This window comes from Orycteropus afer, unplaced genomic scaffold, assembly GCF_000298275.1.
Source record: "Orycteropus afer afer isolate SDZICR_OR568_19922 unplaced genomic scaffold, OryAfe1.0 scaffold00469, whole genome shotgun sequence".
Taxonomy (NCBI): domain Eukaryota; kingdom Metazoa; phylum Chordata; class Mammalia; order Tubulidentata; family Orycteropodidae; genus Orycteropus; species Orycteropus afer.
The window spans coordinates 667,435-683,991 of NW_006922056.1; the positions used below are offsets into that span (position 1 = coordinate 667,435).

At 61.7% G+C, this 16,557-nt stretch overlaps 2 protein-coding genes across 2 annotated transcripts in view; both read left to right on the top strand.

The window, feature by feature from the left end:
- Window positions 1–3,916: 3,916 nt before the first annotated feature.
- Window positions 3,917–10,712, top strand: SRMS (src-related kinase lacking C-terminal regulatory tyrosine and N-terminal myristylation sites). Its single transcript, XM_007954699.1, has 8 exons — window positions 3,917–4,275; window positions 7,520–7,641; window positions 8,149–8,315; window positions 8,891–9,032; window positions 9,125–9,283; window positions 9,940–10,121; window positions 10,202–10,358; window positions 10,519–10,712. The coding sequence occupies exons 1-8, from the start codon at window positions 3,917–3,919 to the stop codon at window positions 10,710–10,712; spliced, it is 1,482 nt and encodes a 493-aa protein (XP_007952890.1).
- A 2,935-nt stretch (window positions 10,713–13,647) lies between these two features.
- Window positions 13,648–16,557, top strand: part of PTK6 (protein tyrosine kinase 6) — a 7,935-nt gene continuing 5,025 nt past the window's right edge. Inside the window, exons 1-3 of the mRNA XM_007954667.1 lie at window positions 13,648–13,868; window positions 15,514–15,635; window positions 16,033–16,196. Of these exons, the coding sequence (XP_007952858.1) occupies window positions 13,648–13,868; window positions 15,514–15,635; window positions 16,033–16,196 (507 nt within the window). The remainder of the gene's footprint in view (window positions 13,869–15,513; window positions 15,636–16,032; window positions 16,197–16,557) is intronic.

Genomic DNA, 16,557 nt, shown 5'->3' on the forward strand with positions numbered 1-16,557 from the left:
AGTGGTAGTCGGACACCATCTAGTTCTTTTGGTCTCATAGGTATAGGCTGAGGATCTCATGGTGTACCAGCTGCAAGAACTAATTGTTTCCATGAATCTTTGGTTTTCTTTGTTCTTCTTTGCCCTGAACGAGGAGAGACCCATCCTTGCATCTAGATGGCTGCTTGCAAGCTTTTAAGATCCCAGTCGCTACTTGCCAAAGTAGGATGTGGAACAATGTTTTTGTGTAGTATGTTATGCCAATTGAGCTTGATGTCTCCTGCGACCACGGTCTCAAGCCCACAGGTCCAACAACTTGCTCCCTCAAGGTGGTTGGCTGTGGCCACGAAATTATCATAAGTTTGCCCCCTGTTAGTTCCATCGTATATTTGGACATCCTTACAGCACATACAGATACATATGTAGGAATATTGTCTGCTAACTTTCTATGTGGTCATGGGTATATTCCCTTTTGCCTAGACATACCTGATCATTCGGGCTGTCTACCCATCTATTTAGGAGCTCTGGTAGCATAGTGGCTAAGGCATTTGACTGCTAACCAGAAGGCTGGCAGTTCAAACCCACCAGCCCCTCCTTGAAAGGAAGGTTGGGCAATCTATTTCCGTAGTGATACTGCCTCGGAAACCCAAGGAGGGGTCACTATGAGTCGGGTGCTACTCGACGGCACATAACAACAATGTAACAACAACCCATCTATTTACCCATAGATTAATGAAATTATTATTAAACTTTTTATTTTGAGGTAATTGTCTATTCATCTGCAGATATAAGAATTGAGGGGTGCTGCATACCTCTTACACAGCTTCTCCCGGTTGTGGTGCTGGCTGCTGCGCAGTTGGCCTGACGCAGGGTACCCCATGTGTTTGAGGGGCACTGTGTACCTCTTACACAGTCTCCCAGTGGTAGTGCTAGCTGCCGGGCAGTCGGCCCTGTTACACAGCTTCTCCCAGCCGGGGTGTAGTCGGCCCTGATGCAGGGCGCCTTGGTGGGACAGAACAAACCTGCTCTGTAGGGTCTCCTTGGCCGCCATCTTTAGGAGCAGATAGCCAGGCCCTTCTTCCGCAGAGCTGTTGGGTGGGTTTGAACCACCAACCTTTAGGTTAGCAGCTGATTGCAAACGGTTTGCACCACACAACAGTAACATGTTCCAAACTGGCACACTGTCACAGCAGGGTGCTGACATGGACACAAGACACCTGACACTCTAGCTCACAAGGAGCCCCATCAGCCTTCAGAGCCCCTCCCTCCCACTCTCACCGGCCCAGCACCGCTGGCCCCTCTCCGTTCTGTAGCTGTCATGTGGAGACTGACTGCTGTATGATGGGACCATGTGCTCTGTAACCTTCTGGGGTGGCCTCTGTCCTGCAGAACCTCCTGGAGATCCGTCCAGGTGGTTGCCTGTCCCTTTGCTTCTAGCCAAGCAGTGCCCCTGATATGGACGGGCAGTTTATTTATGTCAGTTTTCAATCTCTCTGCTGCCTCCTGGTGGATGGAGCCATCTTGGGCTCGAGGGAGACTCCCCTAGACCACAGGGACCCCACAGCTGTGCCCTGCAGACACGTGAACCCATGGCGAGGGGGTCCTCACAGAACCTGAAGGACAGTGATGCTGGGCCCTGCCACCGCCTCATCCTCAGTGCTCAGGGAGCCCCTCCTCACCCTAACCAACCTGCTCTGTCACTGGGAGCCCAGTGCTGAGCAGGGTGGGGAAATCGAGGCCCCACGAGGCTCCTGGAGGCTGAGCGTCTGAGAGCAGAGCTGGCCCCCTGTCCAGCGCCACGCCGCAGCTGTGCAGCTCCTCACTCTGCTCACGTACCCCCACGTGGCCACCCAGCACTGTCAGCCCACCCTGTCTCCTGAGGTCAGGGCAGAAGGAAGGAGGCTAACGGCTGTGTGGGAGGGTCAGGGGCCCTGGGACTGGACAAGTTGGTGTACCAGCTGGACAGGTAAGCAAGAGTATGCCACCAAACCTGGGGACAAGGGACATGAATTCAGAGCTGAGGTCACAGGGATGGAGCGGACAGACTACTCTCTGGCCATCGCTACACGGCCAGTGCCCCGGCACGCTTGGGCGGGGGGTACCTGGGAATTCTTGGGGGGAAGGCAGGGTGCATATATGGAGTAAGAAGGCCCTCCAGCGTGGGGTGGGCAGCTGGGGTGGGGTGGGGTGGGGGAGGACCCAGGCAGGGGCGCGGGACGGGCAGAGGCCTGAGGCTGGGAGGGGTTTGGTTCATACAGCTGGGGTCCTGCAAGGAGCCAGGAAGGGCATGGTGGGGGCTTGGAGTGCTGGTGTGTGGTGAGCCCATGGAGGGGCTTCTGTGATGGTCCCCCTGGCTCCTCTGTCTCGGGGGGCCCTGGGGTGCAGTGACCTTCCTCAGACCCTGTGTCTGATCACTGGGAGAAGGCTGGGCACTCCTTTTGGGCAGGTCCTTGCAGACTGAACAGAGTCCTGCTAGAAAGTGTCCCTGTTCTGGAAATCTCCTGCTGACCAAGGCCTGGGGACAGGGTGTGGGGTGGGACACATCCTTCCCTCTGCCCTGGCCGCCTGGCCACCTTCGGGTCTGGCTGCTTGTGGAATGTGCTGAGTCTCTGAGGTCAGGGCCCTGGGGTTCCAAGGAACAAACAGATGGGAGTGTCTGGTAGGAATCCAGCCCCACCAGGTCATCCAGGTGGGTGCCTTCTGGCCAAGGGGGCTTCCCTGTAGCCACAGACAGTGGATAAAGGAGCAGCACCCAAGGGGAGGGTTGGGGTCCAGGAAGAGTGGAGGACAGCCAGGGCGCAGAAACCAACATGTGCACCCGTGCGGGGCACAGAAGGGGAGCCACTGCGAGCCTGATGGGGGGGTCTCCTGGCTTAGGGCGTCCATTTACACCCCAGGCCATGCACTTTGTAAATTACTGTATACTTTGGGGAAGTTTAAGTTCACAGAAAAATTGTGTACAACGTCCAGAGAGTTTGATCCACTGTTAGTAAGTCTGCAGTCAGGACTCTCTGTGTCCCGTGGTCCCTGGATTTGACAAATGCATCTTGGCCTGTGTCCACCTTGATGAGTCCCACAGGATAGAGCCACTGTGTGTCTCTTCACTGGTGCTGTGGGCTCATCGTTTCCAGACTGTCTGCAGGAGGTCCCCCTCCAGATGTGCCCTGAGAAGCCGCCATATTGGCTCCTGAACAGGACAGAGGCAAGTGGCCTTCTGGGGGATGGAAGGTGTCCACTTGTCCGATGAGCAGGATGGGAAATAGGATCAGTATTCTGGTTGGGTGGGCTGGGGACGGAGGGACTGCAAGTTTGCAGTCACACAGATGTGGGCTCCAGGGAGACCACGGGAGGTGAGGAGCCGAGGAAGGCTGGCCTGTGGAGCAGAACAGCGCCCCTGCCTCCTCGAATCCCCTTCTCTGTGAGGGCGATGCTTGCTTGCTTGGGCATGTTTCCTGGGTCTCCCTGCACACGCCCTGCCTGGAAGGGTAGAGCCGTCTCCAGTTGGGCCTTGGCTCCTGGCCCCGCCCGCTGAGCCCGGCTCGAGGCCCCTCCCTCAGTGGTTCCACCTGGGAGCCTGACTCCTGCCCCAGCCAGTCAGGAGCAAGAGAAGGGGGTGTTGGGTGATAGGGCTGGGAACCACAGGAGCCTTCTGCCCACCGCCAGTCTGAACACCATCCAGAAGTGGCCCGGGGCTGTGGCCATGGCCAGGAGCTTCTGAAGTAACTGAGCACCAGTGTCACTGGTCCCCAAGCCCTGTGCCGGCTGGGACGCTGGCCCAGGAACACTCGCTCAGAGGGGTCCCATCCCACAGCCTCTTCCATTTTCTTCTGGGCACCGTCGGAAGTTCTGGGAGGCCCCAGTGGGGGGCAATGGCAGCCACAAGCAGCACCCTTCAGGCCTGGTGACAGACACGGTGACGGCAGCGGGGCGTGGGGGCATGGAGCCCTTCTTCAGGAAGCGGCTGACCTTCCTGTCCTTCCTGTGGGACAAGATCTGGCCAGCAGGCTTGCTGGAGGACTGTGAACCCCAGGTCCTGGACCCTGAGCTCGAGCCCAAGCCCCCTGGCACCGAGCCCAGGGGCCCCACGGTGTCCTCTGAGCAGCTCTTCATGGTGCTGTGTGACTTCACAGCCCGGTGCGCAGAGGAGCTGAGCGTCAGTCGTGGGGACCGGCTCTTTGCCCTAAAGGAGGAGGGGGCCTACATCTTCGCCCGCAGGCTCTCGGGGCAGCCCACCACTGGGCTTGTGCCCCTCATCTGTGTTACTAAGGCCACGCTGGACATGTTCCTGGACGAACCGTGAGTATTGCAGCTGGAGAGCTCCAGTGGGGTCCCAGAGCCGGCATGCGAGGGCTGGACGTCAGGAATAAGCACAGGGCTTGAACACAGGCACGGCTGTCCTTATCCCTCTGTCCAGCCACACGGTGCCTGCTCAGGGCTTGAACACAGGCACGGCTGTCCTTATCCCTCTGTCCAGCCACACGGTGCCTGCTCAAGGCCAGCTCTTCCTGGTGCTGGGACACAATGGTGGGCATGCAGACAGAGGTTGGACGTGTAGTCACAAGTGTCCCCATGTTGGAGACATGGCCCTGGTCACTGCTGTGAGAGAAGCAGCAGGGCACAGGCTGGTAGCACCTCTTGTGCTGGGGCGGCAGGGGCCTGGGCTGCATCACTTAGATGGAGGACCCTCTACGGTGGGCCCCCCTGCCCTGACACTAGACCCAGCCCTGGGCATGTCCTGAGGGTCCAAGGGTCCAAGGCGAGTGGGAGTGAGGCATCACCCTGATGGTTATTCACACCCCAAACTCTTGCTGTGTGGTCAGTAGGGCTGAGCAACACCCAAGGCCTGGCCTCGTGGGTCCAGGCAGGACTCAGATGAGCAGAGGCCCCACTTTGTGCTGTGAGTGGGTGCCAGGTGAGCAGAGGAGGATCCCACTCACAAGTCCCCATGCCTGGGCTGCTGTGCCACCCACACGCTGGAAATAGGTGTGGGTCAGATGAGGCCCTGGCTAGTATTTTGCTCCCAAAGAGGCTTGCTTAGGGCGTGGGCCCAGGTGGGGCCACTCAGCTATTCTCTCAGAGCCCCCAGGCCCCAGGAAGGGTCATGTTCCAGCACTGCCCACAGGTGAGGAGGGGCCCAAACTGAGGGCAACGGAGCTGTCATCACAGATGACGGAGGATGGAGTAGAGGGGCAGCTCCTCACGTTTCCAGGCACTCACTGGGCCACTGTGTCCCCTTGGCTGGACCTGATCTAATTCCTGGGACTGAGACCGCCACCCGCCTTTCCCCTCAGTGGGCTAAGCCAATGTCGTGGCCCCCTCTGCCTGGCCTTGAGAGTCTCAAGCACCTGGGCTATCATCCCAACGGGACTTGTGGTGGCCTCTGGGTGAGAACGCCAGACACTGGCTGGCCCCATGCTCTGCCTGATCTCCCTGACATCACCCCTGTCCCGAATGCCCTGGGCTGGCCACCTGCCAACCAGCATCCTCTCAGGGTCACCTCCAGTCTCCTAGCAGCCCCTGTTGTTCACACGCTAAACTGCTAAACGGTTGCCTCAGGAAGGTAGAGCCTGCAGTCCCAGGAGAGGCCTTCAGAGTTGGCTGGGGACCACAAACCCCATGAACAGTTCCTGGAGATGGCAGGGTGTGTGTGTTGGGGGGGGGGTGTGCCTGGTCTGCTCAGAGGAAGCTGTTGGGGAGCTAATGACTGCCTGGCCAAGAGATGAAAGGGCCAACCACACACACGGTGTCATTAGCCCCAGACACCCGGCCGACCCTGGGGCCAGGCAGCGGGGAAGTGGCCCTCACCAGGACACACCTCACTCCCAGCCCTGGCTGCACCCACTTGTTTCCACCCCAGTGAACCCCCACCACGACCACCACCCAGGCTCCTCATGCTGCGCCCCCAGCTGGCTTCTGGCCTCAGGCCCCAGGGACAGCTTTGTGTGTGTGTGGTGGCTGGTAGACCCCACAGGGCGCAGGGCATTCAGGGTCAGCATCACCAGCAGAGGGCTGCAGACAGGGGGTGGGGGCGGGGTGGCTGAAGGATGGTGTTGGGGGAGCTGTTTCTGCCCCTTTCCATGTGACAGAGGCAGTGCACTGGGCTCCCGCAGGTGGTGCTGGTTGTCCCGGGGGGTACTCCTCTGGCTCCCAGATGTGTGTGCTCCTCCCTAAAGCCCCCTGAGCCTCCAGGCCTCCGTCTCAGGGGTGGCCTATGCCCACCAGGTGACCTCACCCAGGCTGGCCAGCACTCTTGACTCCCTGGCCCCTTGACCAGTCGCACCCACAGATGGTAGCTAAGTGTCCTGCAGGCCTCTGCCTCCCCGTCTGCTGCCACCACACCTCATCGTGTCTGACTGCCCCCTGGCCCCGTGGGGTCCTTTGCTTTCCTCTGCCATGTCAGTTCCCATCTTAGCTGTCCCCTGACCCACTCTGGCTCCCCACATCTCTGCCCTCTCCTGTCAGGCCCACTTTGTCCCCTCTGCCTGGAGTCATCTTTTGGTCCTTCAAGATCCCTCCCTGCCCTTGCTCCCCCAGCTTGTCAAGCACCCCTAATTCACTGTGCCTTCCATCAGAAGGGATGAGGGGCCCCACTTACAGCAGTCGGCTCCCATGGCTCCTCTGGAGGCTGGGCCTGGAAGTTTCAAGAACAGGTGGGCTCTGTGGGGTGAGGGAAGCTGAGTGAGGTGTGGGGATCCCCCACCTGCGCTTTGGGGAGCTGAGATATGTGCTGGGGCAGGGCCAGGGATGATTCTGTTTCCTCCCAAAGTCTCTGGCTCCAGGAACAAGCAGAACCAGGGAGGTCACACCTGGTATGACTTAGGTGAGGGCCCAGGTGGACTACTGCCTGTTTGCGGCATCTGATGAGGGGCCTTGGGCAGCCCTCCCCCTCCACACACAGACCCTTTTGCACAGACGGAGGAGTGGGTGCCGAGGGGCCCCTTCGCCCTGGCACTCAGAGCTCCAGGCACACCCAGCTTTACAGAGGAGCACCTTGAGACGTGGAGCAGTCCAGGGCACAGACTCAGTGCACAGCCTGGCTCAGGTTGCCTCTTCTGGGGTCCCTCTGGCATTGAGCCCTGCTCTCCTGCCCCTATTTGGCAACACCCTGAGGCAGGTGGGCCCAGCTAGGGGGCTCCTGTGAGCCTCTCCCCTAACTGAGGGTGCTTCTGGGGCAGCCCACCAGGACCCCTCATTCTCTAGGGAACTCCCCATGAGGGTCCAGCAAAGTCTGGAGATCAGAGGTCCTACCTGCAGTCACAGCTAATTGTCACTGTGGCCAGAGCTCTTGGTGAGTCTGTGATCAGGGACATGGCAGCCAGTCCATGGCAGAGTCATGGCTGTGATGGGTGGACTGTCTGCCCAGGAGCTGGGTCAGCTGCCTTTGGTAGGGTGTGCACTGGACCCCAGAGGACCCCCGAGGCTGACTGAAGGCTGGACCCAGGCAGCCCAGTGCTTAGAGAAGGCAAGACACAGAGCAGAGTCCTGGGCACAAGGCCACTTGGGCAGCCAGTGTGGTGACCACTGGGCCTGCCACTTGCAGCTGGTACTTCAGCAGGATCAACAGGACCGAGGCCCAGCAGCTGCTCCTCTCACCTGCCAACGCACCAGGGGCCTTCCTGGTCCGGCCCAGTGAGAGCAGCCGTGGGGATTATTCGCTGTCAGGTATGCTGGGGGGTCTCTCACCCGGGAGCCCTGAGGCTGAACCAGGGAAAGCCCTTGACTTGCAGGGCTCATGCTACTTGCTTGCTGATTCGCTCCCTCACCCCTTAACTCACTCAGCTGTTCACTCACTTCTTCACTCCCTGGATCACTCCTTCACTACTTCCTTCAGTCATTCTTTCCTTCACTTGGCCACTCACTCACCTAGCCCTTCATTTGTTCATTGAGCCACATGCCAGTCACCCATTCCATCACTCACTCACTCATCAACAGGCATTTCCCGAATGCTCACTCAGAGCCTGGCTCTGGGCATACTGTCACTGTCACTGGGCACCTGTCTCACTGCTCCCTGGTCCCCTAGTCTTCAGCTCCCTGCACTCCCTCCCTAAGCGGCAAGGCCGGATCTGAGCTGCCCCTCAGGGGGGCAGTGAACCTCATGTGTCAGAGGTGGTGGGGGTCTAGGACAGGCAGGATACAGCCAGGACATGGTGTCATCTCTCACGGCCCCAGTCCGGGCCCAGGACAAGGTCTGCCACTACCGCATCGCCACGGCAGCCGAGGGCAGCCTGTACTTGCAGAAGGACCGGCTCTTTCCCAGCCTGGAGGCACTGCTCACCTACTACAAGGCCAACTGGAAGCTGATCCAGACCCCGCTGCTGCAGCCCTGCGTGCCCCAGGTGCACCTGCCTGCCCCCAGGCCCCGCCCTCCTCCTGCTGCCCCTACCTCCGGCACTGGGGGAGTTGGATGGGCAGGCAGGCTCCTGGCCCAGTTTCTCCAATGTGTTTCCTGGACTGAGGGCTGCTCTCCCCGAGGCCTGGGAGTCTCTGGGGGGTGGGAGGCCCAGTTCTGAGGTGGGGAGACCAGGTTGCTGCTGGGTGGGCAAGGCCTTGTCCGTGCCGGGAGAGGAAGCCGTGGGAGGGGATGCGGAGCCCCAGCTGTGGTGTCTCCTATCTCCCGGATCACCCGGAAGTGTGCCCAGTTCTTGTAATGATAGCCTGGCCCACGCAGTAATGAAGGCTTGTGGACAGATGGCAAAGGGGCCACTTAGGTCCCCAAGGTACTGGGTCAGGCATTGCTGACATTAGCACCTGTGTGTCGTTGGGGTCTGGGGCCAGGAGCACCTGTGAGCTGGGGCTGAGAGGTGGGGCGCTCCTGGGACTAACGGGGGGCAGGGTCCTGGCTTCTTCCGCAGACCCCCTCTCCTTCTCCTGGGGTGCATAGGCGGAGGCACTGAGACCCTCCCCCCCACAGAGGCCCCCAGAGCAGGACCAGTGGGAGCGGCCCCGCTCTGAGTTCACCCTGAGGAGGAAGCTGGGCGAAGGCTGCTTTGGGGAGGTGTGGGAAGGCCTGTGGCTGGGCTCCATGCCAGTGGCGATCAAGATCATTAAATCAGGTGGGGGGACCCCCTGCGCGACCCCCGGAGTCCCTGCTGGGGCGGGGGCAGGGCCAGGAGGGCAGGTCTTCAGCGGTGCCCGCTGCCTGCAGCCGACATGAAGCTCACAGACCTCGCCAAGGAGATCCAGACCCTCAAGAGCCTCAGACACGAGCGGCTGATCCGGCTGCACGCGGTGTGCTCCTCGGGGGGGCCTGCCTACCTCGTCACCGAGCTCATGCGCAAGGGGAACCTGCAGGCCTACCTGGGCGGTGAGCACTGCCGTCCACCCAACCCACCGATGCCCGCACCCCCATTCGACTCGCCTTCCAGCTTGGCCCCAACCGCCTGGCCCTGCCACCTGGACCCCAGCCCCAGCCCCACCCCCACCTCGGCCCCAGGGCCCCAGGCTGCGCCCTGCCCCTCCTCAGGTCTGCCTCCCACACTCTGCTGCCAGCCCTCCCGCACCCTGCCCTCAGCGCCCAGCCTACCCTGGCCCACCAGGCATGACCATCCCTGTTCACTCATGGCCTCTGCAACTCATGTGGCAATGGCACCTGCTCCCTCCAGGTTCCAGGGCCTGTGGGGCTGTGGCTTAGGCTACAGGGGCCTGTCCCTACTGGGCCTGAGGCCAAGAAGGTCACGTTGTAGGGTTTGGACCGAGCTTTGTGGCATGGGTGATGGGCCTCTGGAGAGGCAGTGGGGACCCTCTCCTCTTTGGGCCTTCTTGGCCTTTGGATCTTGACAGCTAGGCCGCGTGACCGATGACCAGGCTCCTCCGAGTGCTGAGTCTCCCTGCGTGCCAGGCCTGGGCCCAGTGCTCCACGGAGCGTCTCATGTGGCCACTGTGGCCTTTGCGGGCACTGCCCCTCCCCACTTCCGGTTGAGGACAGGAGGCAGAAGGCCAAGGGATGCCCTGCCCCTGCAGGTCCTGAGGGCAAGGCCCTGAGCGTGGCCCACCTGCTGAACTTTGCCTGCCAGGTAGCTGAGGGCATGGGCTACCTGGAGCAGCAGTGCATCGTCCACCGAGACCTGGCTGCCAGGAACGTGCTAGTGGGTGAAGACCTCGCCTGCAAGGTGGCTGACTTTGGCCTGGCTCGGCTGCTCAAGGTCAGGACAGCCTGGCCCTGGTAGGGGTCAGTGGGGAGGGTCCTGCTCCCTCCTGCCACCACACTCTCCCCTCTTCCCAGGATGATATCTACTCGCCAAGCAGTGGCACCAAGATCCCTGTCAAGTGGACGGCTCCCGAGGCTGCCAGCTACCGCATCTACTCTCTGAAGTCAGATGTCTGGTCCTTTGGCGTCCTGCTGTTTGAGGTCTTCACCTATGGCCAATGCCCCTACGAAGGTGCGGACTGGGCAGTGGGGAGAGGTGCCCTCCAGGGGCATCAAACCCAAGGGGGGCGTCACAGCCCATCCCAGGGGCTCATCTGAGGGAGGAGGGTCTGGCCAGGGGCAAGGTGGTGTTTAGGAGGCCTACAAGCAGGTGCACACTGTGACTTCCCCAGGAATGACCAACCATGAGACGCTGAGGCAGGTCTCTCGAGGGTACCGCCTGCCTCGCCCGGCAGCCTGCCCTGCCGAGGTGTACGAGCTGATGTTGGACTGTTGGAAAGGCAGCCCCGAGGAGCGGCCGCCCTTTACGGTGCTGCAGGAGAAGCTGGGTGCCGGCTACAGACGCGTCCACCTGGCCCTCACATGACCGGGTGCTGGGTGCTGGGGTGCCCCCCGCACTGCCAGCAGCTCCTCGGGAATATGCTGTAAACATGTACAGACACGCCTGCTGCTGGGAACCCCACCCGCCTCATCAGCAACATGCACACGCACGCGCACAACGTGAGCTGAACACACGCATGCACACACAGGCTGTGCTCTGGCCGCAGACCCACCCAGACAGCAGGTGGCTACCCTCATCCCCTGCATGACCTGCTGCCTGGTGCCTCAGGGGTACGAACTCAGCACAGACGGGCTTGGCAGTGCCCTGAGGGCTGCTGAGGGCAGGAGGTCTGAGAGTGGAGCCCACTGGGCCCACACAGGAGCGGGCACCTGTGCTCTGTGAACAAACCTGTGCACACATGAGCCAGCCTCCAATAAATATTCATGGCCTGACCCAGCATGCACAGGCCACACAGCAGCCCTCAGCCTCCCCTGATTGTAGGGCCCGGCTCACTGTTGGCTCTCTTGGGTGGTCGGAGCAGAGGAGGGACAGACAGCAGGCCCCACGTGGCCATGCCACACGTGGGGCATCACGGTCCTCAGCTCAAGGGGCGCTGGGCTGTGTCAGTCCACAGGTGTCCACAGGTCTCCACCTACGGCCAATGCCCCTATGAAGGTGCGTGAGTGTACAGTGGGGAGAGGGGCCCTCCAGGGGCATCAAGCCCAAGGGTGTGCAGGCTGTGGAGAAGACTCTAGGGGGTCAGATGACCCCTGCTTTCCAGAAGGTCCATGTGGCTGCTGGAACTTTCCATCTCCCTGGGCTGCGGCACAGACAACAGGCAGGATGTGTGGGGACGGCACAGACCACAGGAGGGCTGCAGGAGGTTAGGACGGTGGGAGCTGCAGGCAGAGGCAGCCCCAGTAGGCAGGACCCCAGCTCAGGGCCTGAGGGGGAGGTGCAAGAGGACCCAGGCCAGGGGCTGGCACTGGCCCCTGGGGAGGGTGGGCCCAGAGGGCTTGGCCTTTGAGGCTCTGAGAATCCTGCCCAATGAGGCCACGCTGCTGCCTGTACTGCAGCCCTCACTGGGCTTCCCGACAGGAGCCCCGGTTTTTGAGGAGGGGACAGCTGAGCGTCTTCTCCTCCTCTCTGCTTTCTCAAGGGTGAGGCCCACAGGATCAGAGTCCAACTGGGAGGGGAGGGACATGAAGCAGGGACCAGGGTCACCAGGACTTAGAGTGCAGCTGGGAGGGGAGGGACACAGAGGCGGGACCTGGGTCACCTGGTGTTCCAAGGTACTCAGGTGCCACAAGCTGAACGGGTTTGGCGGTCCTGGGGCTTGGGGCGGGCCAGGACTTCTGGCTCTTGAAACTTGCCTGCTTCCTGGTCTGGCTGAAGCCCACACGTCCCTCCTGTGGATCTCAGGTGCGAAGGGCTGACTGCGGCCTCCCTCCTTCAGTACTGGGAAGTGTTCGCACAAGCACGTCCCTGTAGGATGTTCTCTGGGTCCATGCAGACTTGGAAGCTTTCCTGCCCTCCCTGCCCCCCGCGGCTGCCCCTAACGTGGGAGAGCTCCCCAGGCTGGATGTTGCAGCATCAGCAGGGATGTGGAGGTGCTGCATGGGGAGTTTTGGTCCATGGGGGTGGGGGCTGCCCACCCAGCTTCTAGGTGAGAGGAAGCAGGTAGTCGGGAATGGAGGGTGTGGGGGTGAGCTGAAGGGACAGACAGGGGACCTGAAGGGCAGACCTTGATCCTGTGGCCTTGGGTCTGGGCAAAGAATCAAGGCCCTCCCAGGTGGGTGGAGCAGAGAAAGGGGGTTGGTCTCACCTGGGAAGTAGAAGCTGCGATGCCTGCAGGCTGGGAGGGCCCTGATGTGGGGGCACTCCGGGGGTGTTCCCTGCCTTGGACACCCCTGGTGTTCTGTCCGAGGGGAAGTGCCCCTTTCTTTGGCTGAGGGTCTGTGGCACCAAGACACACCCTGCAGTGGGCTCTCCTACTTCTGCCTCCCAGGGGCCTGGGGTCTCCTAGCCACCTCTTCCAGGAAGTCTTCTGGGCTGGCCCATGCCCGCCTACCCTGCCAGCTGCCTCTGTGTCTTATCTGCCAGCTGTCTGGCTCCAACACGCCCAGCCGGCTCTGGGTAGAGCAAACGCTCAGCTAACAGCTTGGGGAGTCTTCCAGGGATCCCCAACAGCGCCAATACCCCTACCTGAAGGTGAGGGCCATGGCTCAGGCCGACCCTGCACTCATGATCCCTCGGCTCACCTTGGGTCCCTTTCCACGCTGCCAGTTTCTTCCTGTTACCAGACCACAGCCTTGCTTGCTTCCCACTTGGCTTCTCACAGGCACGGGCAGAGCCCACCCAGGGCAGTCCTGGCAGTGCCTGTGGTGGGTAGGGGAACTGCCAGGGAGGCCTGCAGCCCCTGAGCCCCCTTGGATGAGAGGGGCACCCGTGAGTGGGGATCCTTATGGGGAGAGTGGCAGCCCTGCTTGATCTCTCATACTCTTGTCTCTGCTCTAGATGGGGGTGACTGTCTGTAGCCCCTTACCCACTTCCACTTCTGTCCCCCCAAACCCGGCCTCCCTTGGCTGGCAGTCATACCTATTAACTAACTTCGCCACCTGTGGCAAGTCCCTCTGCCTCAGCCTGTCAGGTCTAGCTGAGGGGCTGAGGGTGTCTGTAGTGGCTCTGGGAGCATGTTTCCTGTGAAGAGAGGGGCTCAGAGAGACCACGGTGGGCAGTGCGGGTGTGGCTTGGCTCCCGGTGGGTTCAGGACAGGTGGGGGTCCAGGTGCCTTCAGAGAGGCAGCTTGGGAGCTGGGGCAGGGCCAGCCTGGTCTGTCTGCCTTGTCAGGAGGAAGTGGGAGTGTCTGCAAGTGGGTAGGACAGTCTGTCAGGGAGCATTCTGTTGGCCTGGCTCAGTGCGCACAGGCCCAGTGACGCCTCAGCTGGGCCGGGCAGTTCATCCCGGCACCGTATCCACCATGGTGTCCCAAGGTCCAGCACGCTTGTACGTGGGCCTCTGGGACTTCGAGGCACGCACGGCTAAGGAGCTGAGCTTCCAGGCTGGGGACCTCTTCCACGTGGCCAGGAAGGAGGATGAATGGTGTTGGGCCACGAGGCTGGACGAGGCCGGCAGGGGCCTAGCCCAGGGTTATGTACCCCACAACTACCTGGCTGAGAAGGAGACAGTGGAATCAGAGCCGTGAGTGTCCTCCCGGCCCCTGCATGGACAGGGGCGTTGCCCCAGGGCTGCTCAAGGACTGAGGCAGGGCTGAGCCTGGACAGCCCCACCAAATTCGTCCATGAGGCTGGGCCCCAGGGGCCCCAGGGGTCCAAGGGGAGGCCCAGCTGTGTTTGCCTGGGGTGGACCTGAAGCCCCTGCCCTAGCTCCCAGATCAAGGCCAGACAGACAACCATCTGTCCTACCTCTAGACCGCTCACCCTGGGAGGGGCTGGCTATGTGGTTCACTGCTCACACCTGGGGGTGGTAAAGTCTACAGAAGTTGTGGGGGTCCTTCTTGGGTTTGTTCCATGTCACTTCATGGTTCAAGCACTTGCCACTGGGACCCAGGTGGGCCTGAGGGGCCGGAGGGGGTTCTGGGGGCTGGCCCGGCACACAGATCTGGGTAGAAGTCCCAAGGTAGGGGCAGGGCTGCTCTGAGAGACCGAAACCAGATTCATGACCTAGTTAGAGGGGCGGGTGCCATTGCGACATGCCCCTCCCATGGAGTGGGGCCGGAGGCAGCAGGCTTCCAGCGGCTGTGGGCGTCTGTTCCTTGCCCTGCTCCTGTCACAGGTGAGCTGGCCCCCAAGGCGGCAGCTGGGGATTCTCAGAGGTGAAAGACGGCTTAGAGCAGGTGTGTCCCTCTGTGGCCTGAGTTGCTTGCCCTACAGCCCGGCTGCCAGGTTTCCCTGGGTGCTGGGCTCGGAGGGCCAGGCAGGCAGCCGTTCCCTGGCTGAGTTCCCTGAGCCCGCATCCTCCCCACACTGACAGAGTGCCTGTGGGGAGCGTCACCATGAACAAGACAACATGCCTGGCCTCAGCTTACCTCCTGCTGAAGGGGGATAAGGGGACCCACAAAGGCTCCATTTAAAAAGGTGGGGGTCCCAGTGATGGGGCTGCAGTGTAGGGCAGAGTGGACAGTCTTAGGTGGTGGGACCAGAGTGTGCAAAGGCCCTGAGGACATTCGAGGAGAGAAGGAGCCAGGGTGGTGGGGGAGGTGCACAGGGCAGGGCAAACCCACTGGCCAAAAGCTCGAGTGGTACCCTGACCTGTCTGAGACAACAGAGGTACCCTGGGGCTCTGGGGGCCCACCCTGTGGTCCACAGTTGGAGGTGTACTGGCGCCCTCTTGAAAGGGTGCCCTGTGTGTTTGAAGGGGGGCAGAGGCGAGCTCCACAGCTGCAGAACCACACACCCACCCCATGTCCTCCATGCTGTGCACAGTCCGTTGGAGGGTTCGGGGGGTTGCTGCATCCACGCGTGGGATGTCCTGGGGTCCAGGGATGCTGCAGGGACGTGGCAGTGCCTGTTCTCCCTCTTCCAAATTGCTGGGGCCTTTCCTGGTGTCTGGGACAGGTCACTGGGCATAGCCCGGGTTTGGGACAGGCAAAGAAGGGGCCTCTGGGTCAGGGACAGCATGAGAGGAGACAGGGTCGGGGCTGGGGGTCTGAGGGGGTGAAGGGTCAGGAGCTGCAAGGGCAGCTGGGATTCGGGGCAGGTGGGGTGAGCAGACTGAGAGGCAGAGCAGGCACGGGGTCAAGGTCAATCTCTGGGAGGCTGTGGGCTCAGAGCAGATCCAGGGTCCGGGGCAGCCCTGGGCTCTGACGCGCCTGTGCTCCCTGCAGGTGGTTCTTTGGCAGCATCTCTCGCTCAGAGGCCGTGCACTGGCTCCAGGCGGATGGCAACGAGACAGGGGCCTTCCTGGTGAGAGTCAGTGAGAAGCCAGGAGCCCACTACGTCCTCTCGGGTACAGCCCCCACCCTGGGTCCCCACTGCAAGGGGACCCTGCACCTTGGAGGCACCTCCTTCCGTGGGATGCCGAGGCGGCCTCACTGGGGTGCAGGAAGTGCCCTTTCTTTGGTGAACTGTGGGTCAGCTCGGGGCAGGGATGTGCTAGGCAGGGAGTCCCCGTGGGTGGCTCTCCAGGACTCTGCTGTCCCTCTTCCCATGGCCAGCTGGGGAAGCGCTGACCACCTCCAGGGGACTGTGATCCCCGCCGAGAGGTCCCCCAGAAAGACCTCGCCCAGCATCACTAACAGCAGCGGTTGGGACACTGTGTGCCAGGCGTCCCCAGATGAGTCCAACCAAGCCTGGGTGGGAGGGGTGCTCGCCCCAACACCACCTCACACGGATCCACCCCCCAGTCCGTGACAAGAAGATAGTGCGGCACTACAAGGTCTGGAGGCATGCGGAGGGCCGCTTCTACTTGAACCAGGTTGTGTCCTTCCCCAGTCTGCGTGAGCTCCTCGACTACCACCACGTCCAGGGCCTGTCCCACGGCCTGCGGCTCACTGGGCCTTGCTGGAAGGTAGCTGCACCCCGCCTCGCTGTCTTGAGGCCCACGACCCATGTCCACATTCCCGCCCACCCGCTGACGGGCCAGACCTGGGTCCCTCCCATGGTGGCCTCTCCCAGGACCACGCACGGCCTGGGTCCTGCAATGACACGCTCACCCAGGGGCGTGCAGAGCGGAGCTCATGGTTGGGGTTTCCTGCTGGGAGAAGTTGGTGGGAGTGGTGGGTGGGTTCTGATGAATTTAAGCGACTCCAGCGGGACCGGCAGGGGCGTCTGCAGCAGAGACAGGCGCTGGGGCCGGGGTGGGGGTGGGCCTGGGAGGCGGGGCCTAGTAGGCGGGGCCGAGGGGGAGGGACCTGGGAGGCGGACCGAGG

Excerpts from the sequence above, each read along its gene's own strand:
- SRMS (XM_007954699.1), top strand. The coding sequence starts at position 3,917 with ATGGAGCCCTTCTTCAGGAAGCGGCTGACCTTCCTGTCCTTCCTGTGG. Across the intron at positions 4,276-7,519 it reads GACATGTTCCTGGACGAACC|CTGGTACTTCAGCAGGATCA; the intron begins GTGAGTATTGCA and ends TGCCACTTGCAG. Across the intron at positions 8,316-8,890 it reads TGCAGCCCTGCGTGCCCCAG|AGGCCCCCAGAGCAGGACCA; the intron begins GTGCACCTGCCT and ends TCCCCCCCACAG.